Source organism: Gymnoscopelus microlampas (assembly GCF_963454915.1).
Source record: "Gymnoscopelus microlampas genome assembly, chromosome: 19".
NCBI classification, from domain to species: Eukaryota; Metazoa; Chordata; class Actinopteri; order Myctophiformes; family Myctophidae; genus Gymnoscopelus; species Gymnoscopelus microlampas.
Genome location: NC_139956.1, coordinates 21,365,134 through 21,378,229, shown reverse-complemented (window position 1 = coordinate 21,378,229; position 13,096 = coordinate 21,365,134). Strand labels below are relative to the sequence as shown.

At 43.5% G+C, this 13,096-nt stretch overlaps 1 protein-coding gene across 1 annotated transcript; it reads right to left on the bottom strand.

Annotated features, from left to right (window-relative positions):
• Window positions 1-3,117: 3,117 nt before the first annotated feature.
• On the bottom strand, window positions 3,118-4,221 carry sstr1b (somatostatin receptor 1b; the record flags this gene model as incomplete). The annotated part of the gene is made up of 1 exon (XM_084043515.1): window positions 3,118-4,221. The coding sequence occupies one exon, from the start codon at window positions 4,219-4,221 to the stop codon at window positions 3,118-3,120; it is 1,104 nt and encodes a 367-aa protein (XP_083899641.1).
• Window positions 4,222-13,096: the final 8,875 nt, after the last annotated feature.

Sequence of the window (13,096 nt, the reverse complement as noted above, 5' to 3'; positions counted from 1 at the left end):
GGCACACACAGCTTCCAACACAACATGTGCACTTGATTTGCGACTCCCTGATAGATGCAATTTGTAACTCTGCACATTGTTACTCACTTGCGCTGTTTAGTCGATGTAAAATGCATTTGCAGCTTCTCTCCCTCACTAAGTCATGTATGATGCCATCATTAAATGCTAGAGTACATCATGTTTCTTCATGTATTTATTTTGATACTATCACTGATATCAACAGGCTTCATCAGTGAAGCAGTTGTGTTAAAATAGGCTATGTGCATATAGGCTAACTGTAGTTCCCTTTAGTTCATCACCAGAAGGTGGCATAAACATGTCCTGTTCCGGGTCTGTTTCTCATAGCTGCATTTGATTGGTTCAGGAGCAATTTTTTACCGGAAGCATATATGAAGGTGTCATGTATTTCTGCTCAACTCCAAGTAAGGTACATTAAGGCAAACTCGCACCGGAAGTTCAATGAAATACACTGCAGTGAATGAGAGTCGACTGGACCAACTTATGAGTAAACACTATTTCCAAACGATTGCGACCTATGTCATATATTCGGTTCAGGAATATAAAAGAAGACATATCACAGGTTGTGTTGTGATCACTGTGTTTTCTGTTCTGCACAGCACGTCATTTTATTGAGGCATCTAAACAGCGGCAGGTATCGTTTCAGGCTCAGTAGTATCGCGATATTTTGAATTTGTCAGACTGGCAATGATGGACAGTCTCGCAACACTTTAGCACGTTCATAAACTTACTTTGTGCTCTTGAGATGCCTCTATAAAATGATATATTGAAAAGCAACACAGCAGAAAACAATGTGTGATATGTCTTCTTTTATTTTCCTGGACAGAGTATTTTATAAAGTTCTCAATCGTTCAGAAATAGTGATTATTTATAAGCTGGTCCACCTGGCCCTCATTGACTCCAATGTATTCCATCGAACACCCGGCTGCAGTTTGCCACCCAGTGCGACGAATCTGCCGACTGGAATTACTGGATAGACAATTAAATGACGTTGGTGTCCTTCCTTGTTCAACTCTGCTGCTAGCCAATCAAAGGAAGCTACGGGAAACTGACCTCGAATAGGAAATGTTTATACCACCTTCTGGAAAAGGGAACTATAGTTGAGCTGCTCTCACACTCATACATCCTCCAATCACAAACGCCCACTATCTCAATGAATAAAGTCCGCAGTCTATTTAAGCAGACCAACACTCACTGTTATATGTTCCACATTTCTGTAACAGAAATGACTTTTTATATTTGACCAAACTCCCTTTACCTCCCCAGCCTCCTATAGTAGCATTTATTTATTTTCACTTTGTCAGCATGTCACTCGATGTGGGTTCCTATACAGTATGTACAGTAGCATGTTCTTAATATCTGCGTTTACTTTCTGCCCTATGAGGGGTTCATATGTCTGTTATCATGTCATGTATTAACTGTGCATCTTTGCTTCAGGGGGTTTGTGATCTCAGAGTCTCAGAGTGTCATGCTTGCACATATTATTATGGAGTATCACGGAGAAGAGCACCATCATGCAATGCAGTATCATATCAATATCAATATTCTCAATGGTGTTCAACTTGACCAGGGTGGTTGACGGAATTGATTGAAGTATTATTTGAAGTGGTATCAAGGACATGAGGAGACTTGTATCCTGCTCTCATGATCGACTGATGTCATCCGACAGGAAGGGCAGACAGCCCGGAGGCAGGAGTTTTTAATTGGCCACCAGATGATCTCTGTCATGTGACTGACACATACCTTATGGGGTTAATCCGCAGAGACAATCTCCACAGAGATGGCATTCCAGATGGGAGGCAGAGAAAATCGATAGGACAGTTGCCGCTGGCAACTTGTGGGCCCTAGAGTGTGATTGATTGCGGTTATCTATTGCCTTGCTGTGTGATTTCATTTAGCTGCGAAGTCTGTATGTTATATATGCTAGATCCCCTGCGGCTAAGTCAATATTTTCAATCTTACAGTGGCACTGTATCTCACAACATGACTCGGATGTCTTGCAGCAGTTAAGTCCTGTACATACAGAGTGTGTGTGTGTGTGTGTGTGTGTGTGTGTGTGTGTGTGTGTGTGTGTGTGTGTGTGTGTGTGTGTGTGTGTGTGTGTGTGTGTGTGTGTGTGTGTGTGTGTGTGTGTGAGAGAGTGAGTGTTGATTGAAGATTGAAGAAAGATTTGATCAAAGGAGTTCAGCATGCTCAGCTCAAGTTCCTTTCATATAAGGTTGCAGGCAATGCTTGTTAGATGAATAGCTACAATTACTGTTGACAGCATTATGTTGAATTTCGTATGCACAATAAAAGAAGCAATGAATGCAGTACATCAGATTGAAGAATGATCAAACAGCCAAATTAAACATTTATTTCAGATAACTAACTATACAGGAGCCACTACGATTTATTTTTTATGGTAACAAACATGGAAAAGAAGTGAGAAAGCATAGCTGTGAAACAATACGTTTGCTTTTGTTTCTTTTTGTTTTTTAGCTACTGCAACTGAAGAACCGGACCGGTTTTAAGTTGTATTCAGCTAGTGCACTCATTGTGCAGTTCAAACGACACCAAAGCTTTAATTTCAAGGGCTTGTATAACCAAAACTGTAAACACATTCACTGATAACAAATGAACTGATATTGATACAGCCAATACATAAATACACAGAGACATAAATATTCATAAGTCACGTGGAAACCTCTAGTGAAGGACAACAATTCATTTAAAATACCTCTTTCATACGCATATGGCAGCTGTCTCACATTTTTGTCGAAAGCTCCGCAAGTAACGGACATTTGAACATTTGTTTTGACATTTGAACATCTAAGCACTTACATTCTCCTGTGCTGTACAGCAGGGCACCTCGGAGCACCAGCCTATAGTGGGATCTAAACTTTAATCTTATATACATGATATTTTACTGTAGTATCAGACTTTTTCCATCCCCACAGATTGTCAGAAAGCTGGTCTCATCCCTGGTATTTGCACTCTCCCCCGTACTTGTTTCTCTAGATTCTAAGTAAGAAAGCCTTGCTGAGCCATGTGACTCATAGGGCAGGAGCCTATCTCCTGTTTCTAGGTTTTAGACTAGAGTTAAATCCTGGCTCAGTGTCACAGAGTGGTGGTGCGAGAGGTACAGGTTCCATTTCGGAACACCATGTCAGACGCCATGCAGTCCTTGGGGAATTCCGGCGGCCCGCACGCCACCTGCCTCTTCAGCGCTACAGCACAGTAGTCCACCTGCTCGGCGTCCAGGCCTGACTCCACCCAGCGGAAGCACACGATCCGCTGGAATGAGCGCCGGAAGTTGTCAGACACAAAGCCATAAAGGATGGGGTTGGCGCTGCTGTTGGCGTAGCTGAGGATGACGAAGAGCTGCGTGATCATGGGGTCGGGCGGCCGGCGGAACACGGTGACCAGCTGCACGATGTAGAAGGGCATCCAACAGACGACGAAAACGGCCACGACCAGCAGCACCATGCGTGTGATCTTCTTCTCCGACCGCCGCCGCTGCAGCCACCCCGCCTTCAGCCCCACGGCCCGCATCCGGGCCACCATCAGGCAGTAGCACAGGCAGATGGCCGCCACGGGAAGGAGGAAGCCCAGCAGGAAGGTGTAGACCACAAACGCCTCTGACCAGCCTGCCTCGGGCCACAGGAAGTTGCAGTCCACAGCGCCATCTTGTGCCGGGACGGTGTCGGCAAAGATGATGATTGGCAGGATCACCACCAGCGACAGCCCCCACACGCACACGTTCACCACCTTGGCCACGGTGGGGCGGCGGTACCGGGCCGCCTTGATGGGGTGCACCACCGCCACATACCGGTCAACGCTCAGCACCGTCAGGCAGAAGATGGACGTGAACATGTTGATGCCGTCCACGCTCAGCACCAGGCGGCACATCAGCGAGCCGAAGGGCCAGTGGCGCACGGCTGCCGACGTGGCCAGGAACGGCACGCTCAGCATGAAGAGCTCGTCTGCGATGGCCAGGTTGAGGATGTAAATATTGGTGGCTGTTTTCATCTTAGCGTATTTGAGGATGACGTAGATGACCATGGCGTTCCCGGTGAGGCCCACGCAGCAGACCAGGGCGTAGATGGAGGGGATGATTATTTTGCTTGCGTCTGGCTCCTGGTAGTAATCCTCATAGTCAATGCTGGAGTTGTAGGGAAAGCCTGTGGGATAGGCGCCGTCCTGACTCCTGTTGAAATCCATTGTGAATGGGTTACTTTTTCCGTCCCTGAGAGTCTACAGTAGGTGGTACACGTTTCTCTCACTTTTAGTATACGTGGTGCAATCGTACCCAACAGTGCTAAAGTCCCATCAGTTTCTTTTATAATCCACTCACAAGTGGGTGTTAGATAAATAAGCCGTACTCCTCGTTCTTGGATATGGGTGGTTGTGGGTGGTGCCCTGAGACAGAATGAAACTGTTATTCTGCCTATTCTCTCTGCAGCTGGTACAGGGATTGGGTTAATCTAAAATAAATGAGAGGCCTTGAGCGTCTCCTCTTTCCTTCTCACTCATATTATTTCTCATTCAATAGCCCCTACAGCCTTGAGCGTCACACCCCACCCACACCCCTCAGCTTCCACAACCGGAGCACTGAGGCAATTTGCGTCCAGAGGCACCTATACGCTCTCATCTGCAGAATTCTTGGCACGCCGAATGTATAATGTTCCAAATTCATTCAAAAATAAACGTACGCACTGGCCATCTGTTGCAGGTGGTAGTGAGTGGAGGAGCGTTATCAGAACCAGAGAGAAGCTGTTGGCAACTGCTCCGTTACACAGAACAGATGCAGATGGAACATTCCATCTGCTGATTGAAATGGGGTGTTTCCACAATTTAAAGTGCAGGCCGGGAGTTTTCGTCGAGTTCAGGTCAGGTTGGATGGGTGTCGTTTGCTAGTTGAGCGGAGCCCAGCACTGGGTGTATCAGTGAATTCCTGTGACGTTTCAATGACGGGGTGGCAGAATCTCATGGGTGGTCATTCTGCCATCACAAATCCCAGATAAGTATGGGGGGAAATTGCTGGCTTTTGGTCGAGGCTCTCACCCAGTATATATGTTGCATCCCCGGTTTCTTTGAGCTGAATTCAAGGGAACCTGTTAGAAAGAACACAAAATAAAAGACGATCAGTGAGTTTATGTCTGAGCGGCGTCCAGGAACAACATCTGATAGATCCTGGTTCAAAGCATAGATTCAAGACAAGATTTGCAGACAGAAAATGATTGATGAGGCCTTTCATGTTTCCAGTGCTTTTTATGACTTGAAAATGAGAAAAGGAGAAACGAAAAGAAAAAGAACCACAATGTTTGATATCAAAGCACTGTGATGTCTCTACACCTGCATGTTCAGAGGACGACAGACACAACCAGACCACAGTTCTATTAGGAAAGTCACAATTATTACATAATCGTTAGAATTGTTTAAATTTAGCTGTATGAAATTTAGCTGTCCACGCTTTTCTCCTGTTTCACTCATTTTGACCCAGTCACAGTCTCTGTAGGTAGGCAAGAAAACTCAGTCAGGTCACCTTCAGCCTGGTGTGTCTATTTTTGACTTTTTGCGCAAAACATTGAAAACAAATATTCAGCTCAGATCAGTTATATACACTAACATTTTGAACATAATACAAATATTGAGAATATGGCCTGTTGTCAGTTAATAATTTGGATATTTCAGTTATAGGCTCTGTATACTTAAGTTATTTTCATATCTTCCCTGTGTAATTTTTGTTTACAAATACAAAACATGAATAGAATTTGTATTCATATATTCCAAGTTCAATGCCAAAAACGCAATTCAATTATTAATCACAATTATTTGCATGTCTATTAATTGCCAACTAAAAGTTCCTGATCGTGACAGCCGTAAATTATATTTCTGCACTCTACTCCCAACGCCAGAAGGACACTGTGGCAGCTTATGAGCAGCCACGCCTGGTGCTCTCTGTAAAATGTAAAAATGACACAAAAGGTACGGAGAGGAGAAAATCACATCTGTGTGCTGTGTCGCAAGCGAGATCGAGGTACGAGTCACAGCGTATCTCCATTCCAATTACAGAGGGATGCAGAGAGACGTCAGGACGAGCTCCGACAGACCGACACCCATTCGCAAGAACTACCAACCCATGGTACACAGACAGAAAATGAACACTGGGCTGTACAATCCTGTTCTAATGAGGTTCCCCACAAACAAAAATGCTGTAAGGCTATGCTGTTCTCTATAATAATAACGTCAAACTTTTATAGTGGTTTTCTAGGTCACGACACAGTCACAGACACTTCACTATATAAATTGATTTATAAAAAAAAACAAATTAAAGAAACTACAAAACATTAGCCTCAGTCACTCTTATCTTAACCTCCCTCCAACTTATTCTTCACCTCCCTTCCTTTTTTCATCCCTCCTTCATACACCCTGTCTGAAGAAACAACAACAGAAGGGCAGAAAGACAGGAGAAGTCATTAGGGAGTTGGCGGATAATTGCGTCCGTGGCTGGACTCCAAACTGCTATTTTCTGTCATTTTCTTTTCTTTTATTTCATTATGGAAAGAATGGGGAGAATTGTTGCTCATTAAAAGTCATCAGAAAACATCGTGAGGGGAATAAAAAGGCTGGCATCAGCATATAAAATTGATTTATGCTTAATGCATTCACTATCATATTACGGGTACATGGAAAAACAGGAACAAGTCTGTGTTATCGGCAAATACATGTAATTTACTTTCTCAGTGGAAACCATATACTGTATCAAGCTTGTGTGTGTGTGTGTGTGTGTGTGTGTGTGTGTGTGTGTGTGTGTGTGTGTGTGTGTGTGTGTGTGTGTGTGTGTGTGTGTGTGTGTGTGTGTGTGTGTGTGTGTGTGTGTGTGTGTGTGTGTGTGTGTGTGTGTGTGTGTGTGTGCGTGCGCGCGCACATGGGGGGGTTTACAGCGATATTGCGGATGTGTATCTGCTCTCATTGTAGTCTGTGCTCACAACAGCCCACATCTCATATCAGCGCAGCCATTCTAGCCATTTGAAAGATTGTCCTTTAAGCCATATGTGTGCGTTATTGAACTGTGACTGACGCTGTACCCTTATGTGCTTCGTATGACCCAGTTGAACCACCAGGACTCCAAATTAGGGGTACCACAGTTAATCAAACTATTCTATTTAATAGACTATAAAGAAATAATCGATAATTAAATAAAATAATCAATTGATAATTGATCCCTATGTTGGGCATGTTATTAAAGGTGAAAAGTAAAAAGAAATAGGATACAGCTCATAGTCTATTTTCACTCTTTTGACATGACACTGTTGTGTAACGAAGTATAAAATAACTTTTTTTAATCCCGCTTCTCGATTATTCAATTTATCGAAAAAGTTAATGATAGAACAATCGCTAAGAAAATAGTCATTAGTTGCAGCCCTACTCCCAATTATATATTCTATTATATAATATACTGTAAGACCATATTTCAGAGCAAATCTACTGTAACTCCTTGGCAGAGTGGAGTACGCAAGTATGTACACAAGCTTGCATTCACTAAGGGTTTGTTTGTTGACACAGATTGAAGGCCATATAAAGTTTATGTACATTTACATTGAGCTTCAGTGTTTAACTTGGTCCATATACACAGTGAAATCAGGGATCCACACGGTTCCATTTTTACACTTACAGAGTTAAATTAACATTTTACTGTGTAGTACATAGTGTTTATACAGGTGGTAAAAACACAGGCAAACCTACAGGAATGTAGTCTCCCTCTCAGCTTTCCTACTGTCTGTCTCTCCTACACCGTCTTCCTCTCAACTTTCTTACTGTCTGTCTCTCCTACACTGTCTGTCTCTCAGCTTTCCTACTATCTGTCCCTACTACACTGTCTCCCTCTCAGCTTTCCTACTGTCTTTGTCTCTTACACTGTCTTTTCCTCTCAACTTTCTTACTGTCTGTCTCTCCTACACTGTCTCCGTCTCAGCTTTCCTACTGTCTTTGTCTCCTACACTGTCTTTTCCTGCTTTTCCTCTCAACTTTCTTACTGTCTGTCTCCCCTACACTGTCTCCGTCTCAGCTTTCCTACTGTCTCCCCTACACCGTTTCCCTCAAAGCTTTACTGTCTGACTGTCCTACACCGTCTCCCTTTCAGCTTTCCTACTGTCTGTCTTCTCCCCTATACTGTCTCTTGATAAGCTCTCCTATTGTCTGTTTCTCCTACATGGTCTCAACTGTCTGTCTTAGTAAAGAGCAAATAAAAACGGCAATGAACTGCATACTTTTTTCAACAAAGGTCAGTCCATTTGAGGGTGCATGGGGAAAAACATCCTTTTAAGCCAAAACCATGAAGGCCTAAAATTTGCCAGTAAAGGACGGGTTAGCAGCAAGAACAGTCACCACCCCAGTCAACAATCTGTTCATGCCGCTACTGCGGCCACAGCCCGTCAAGAGCTACTGATGCATCCAAAGCTATACCACCACATTTCTGAACAATTACCACCTCGCTACCATGCAGACTATTCAACATGAGCTGAGCCCAGCCTGTCACCAGGCTGTCCTCCCCATGATACAGGCCTCCACACAGGATTATTTTTCTATATGTGACTTTATGACTGTATACTCTATCACAGTTATATCTGCTGCTTTTTAATGGCCTCATTTTATTGATATTTTCCTTAAACCATGCACCTTATGTACATATATCTGTTATTACATCTGCTGCTATTTTAACTGCCTCATCCCACTGCTATTTTAACCATGCGACTTATATATATACATACTGTATCATGTACCTCGTGAATATATTTGACGTTGAAGGCAGCTCTCCTACCGGATAATACCGTCAGGAGAAGGCACGCTCTACTCAAGGGGAATCTTGAGAAGTAGTCTCTTGGGATTAACTGGGTGCAGATTCTTGATAATACATAAAATAAAGGATTATCCGCACTCTCTTCAGTTACGTTCTTGATTTATTCTTAAAGATGAACAGCCGCAGCAGACAGTCTATCTATATTTGACATTGCCCATATTGAAATCAGACCTGTTGAAACCGCAATGAAGAAGCTTGTAGGACAAAGGATTTCACCCATTTGTGTTTACACCCATAAACCTGTGACAGTGAAGTTGAGTGAAGTTGAGTAACAGGGAAGTTAACACTGTAGCACTCACCGCTGTCCAGTTCTCTCTGAAAAGCAGTACGGATGAGGGGTGTGTGTGTGGGTGTGGGTGTGGGTGTGGGCGGGGGGGGGGGTCCACTTCACACACTGAAGGAGGGAGAAGTGGACACTGTCACGCTGGGAGACATTATTAGGAGATAAGATGGAAGAACTGAAGGGAGGAATGGAGAGTGATTACCCACCGCCCCCGCAACCACACACACACACACACACACACACACACACACACACACACACACACACACACACACACACACACACACACACACACACACACACACACACACAGTAGCACAACACTAATGATAATGTAGGTAGAACAAGTGAGACAGGTACCATCTACCCACATTATATAATTATATTATACCATCTACCCATATTATATAATCGATAGATGCATACATACGTACGTACTGTACTATACATACTGTACATACATACATATGGTAGACGGACGGACGGACGGACGGACGGGCGGACGGGACGGACTGATAGATAACTACTATTAGGGAAGCTAGTTAGTCTGTTTTTGATAACACATCACTCTGCTGAACAACCCATACTTTTCCAGATAATAACATTCCAATGTTTCCGATCATGTAACATCCGTAGCCACAATATCCCACATTAACCCTGGCATTGTGAATGGTCCCCATATTGCATGAGCCACAGGCGCATGTTTTTTGCCAACAGATCTACACAAAGAATCAGATGGACACGTTCAACAGACAAAGCCTGCAGTGTTGCTCTGTATCGTTGTTGTCGGGCAGAAACCGTATTTCAACTTTTTATGTTTTTTTTTTTGTAAATGAATGCCCAACTTCATCGTACAGGAGTGTCACACAAGAGCAGCCAAAATAGATGATCTTCAAGCTCACAACATGTGTTGTAAGCTTGTAGATCGTCTATTTTAGCTGTTTTGAAAGATGTTTTTAATTAAAAGTGAAAGTAGTTGGTCTGTGTAAGTTTTATACATATCGAACGAATATTAACAAGAGCTTGTGATTAAATAATAACTACATTGCATATACATCAGAACACCGATGCTTTTTTTCAGTTTCCTGAAAAGCAACGGTTTTGGACATACAATGTTCCCCAATCCGACAGTGACTGTCTATATGTTAAGCTTACGGTTGGGCCTCACTGCAGTTTTGTACATTCCGCTCCGGCTCCATCCACTCTGCTTCCAATTACGGCCTTCAGAGTGCGGTTAAGGAGCATAGGTTGCCATTGTTGTGAGCATGCTATGGAATTGCCGGGCACGCGAGAACAGAACATCACCCTGTAGTGTAAGAGAGGCGAGGTTGCAGTCTAGAGTGGATTGTGGCCAAACGTCACTGTCTGGGGTTACTGCCAAACCCGACCAACCAAACAACGGTGTCGGAATAGAAGACAGCCCCCAACACACACACACACACACACACACACACACACACACACACACACACACACACACACACACACACACACACACACACACACACACACACACACACACACACACACACACACACACACACACACACACACATCTGTAGGGTGGGGTGTGTGTGTGTGTGTGTGTGTGCGTGTGCGTGCGTGCGTGCGTGCGTGCGTGCGTGCGTGCGTGCGCGCGCGCGCGGGTGGGTGGGTGGGTGGGTGGTCGGGTGTAGGGGTGAGGGGTCCAGCAATGTGTGTGTTCAATGTATTAGGATTCACCGCAACACTGCCCCATGCTTCATCCCATGATTACAGCAGACTGATTACAGACTGATCATAGGACAGATAGAGACCTGCTCAGTGTGATAGCACCGAAACATTTATCCTTTTCTCCCTTTTCCTCCTCATTCTATGCTCCTCCTCATCTTGTCTCTCTCATCTCTCTTGGTCTCGTTAGTTTAGTTCTGTTTCAATTTCATTGTTGTTGTGACAGTCGGTTTGAAAAGAACTTCCGTGCAGCTATTTAAAATCAAATAATAACATTGCCTTCTGTCATTCTCTTCTCTCCTCTTGTCATGATGTAACTAATTACCATCACACTGCCTCATCTTTCACTTAGTGTTGTCTCTCTCTCTCTCTCTCTCTCTCTCTCTCTCTCTCTCCTTCCTCTGTCATTCCTTTCTTTTCCACTGAGCACACTGGAACCCCCGCAGTGTGATATAAATCATCTACCCCCCTTTGACAGAGGAGAGCAGCACAATCTCTATCACACACCTGTGACTGTCAAAAGAAAAAAGCTTCGCCTTCAAGTAGCTCCGCACTGCATCGTTGGTGATATGCCTCTGTGCGCGGCACTTAACGTGTTGTAAACGCTTTAGTGCCTTAGCTGTCCAGTTGATTTCAACCCTCCTGCCATTGTAAATACGTAACGGTTTCATTCTTATCTACTGTACTGTGCAGTACTACCTGTCAGCGTGTGGTGGTTGAGCGAGAATGATATACAGGGCCCTATCTTGCACGCCCCCTTATCTCTAAACCTTTTTGCCATTTGTTACTATTTTGAAAAACATTTTTTAAATAGTTCAAATAGCCGATCTACTAGCTCGTTGAACTATTTTAAAATGTTTTTCAAAATAGTAAAATATGGATAACAAGTTTAGTGATAAGGGGCAAGATATGGCCCACTGTATAGAAGCTTTAACTTATCTTAGTGACATTTGGCTTATCTCGCAAACCATCAGAGCAGAAAATAGAATTACAGCCTTGAAATACATGTGTGGGATATTGTTTGGGTGCGAGTTCGGAGATAAGACGATCACAAGTACTTCACAAATAAGGCCACCACGGCTTTGCTTCAGGTGCTTTTGTCAAACAAATTGCGGGGAAATTGCATGCAACTAATTGTCTTTGGTTGCATGTGCCATCTGAGGGGGTCCCCAACCTTTTTTGCACCAAGGACCACTTCCTATTATTAACTCACAATGCATATAGAATGCTACCGTTTTTATACTTGCATAATGGGGAGATTTGATATTGTGTTCTCCGAATTTTTCTTCGTTTATTCTATATTGATTAACCGGGCCATGCATGATTATTCATATTCTGTAGGCTGCATGCTAAACTCAACCATTTGAAATTCACATCCCCCATTCACCTAAAATATGCATAAGTGCTGGTATATGAGAAACGGAGACTTTTGTTAATCCTGTGGGGGGAATTCAGTTTCAGCTTTTGGGGGCTTTTAGGGGTTATGTTTCTTGCTCAGGGACACTTCGACACATAGACCCGGGCCGGGATCTGAACTGCTGACCTTCTGATTACCAGACGGGCTCTCTAACCACTAAGCTACGCCCGCCCTACTGTTGGCCTTGTGCTTGTTTGTGCTGTTTTAGTTTTTTTTATGGTTCAGCCATGATGAAATGCATTCCATTCCATCTGAATGCTAAACATGACCTGACCTGAAACGTACTTTCAGGTCAAATCGGGGAAGTGAATTACTAATGGATGATGTTACTGTAGCATGCAACCTACAGAAAACTAATTGGGCTATCATAATGCATGGCATGATGATTAATCATGGAGGAACTTTGTGAATGTGACCAACGCAAAGGTGTGAAAAACCTGTTAATAAAAATGCTGGCATAAAACTGTGTACACACAAGGACTGATATATGCAGATGCATTCTTTTTGTCAGATTTATAATCCACACGTTCGCCTGATTATGGTTTCACACATCTCAATCATTGTGGAACTGCCCTACATTATGCGTGAGTCAAAGTGACCATTATGCACGGCGATGAATATTTATAGGTCACATACCCGTCTATGAGTAACACACAGGTACCACAAAGAGGGATCTCTCTGGGATGTGATAATAACAATAATAATAGCATCTCCAACACGCCTATTGAAAGGCACAAATGTTGTAGTATTCTGTAACAAGCAGTGGTGGAAAAAGTAAAAAAAAACTGTTACTTACTGTAAGTAACAGTATCAATACTGCAAT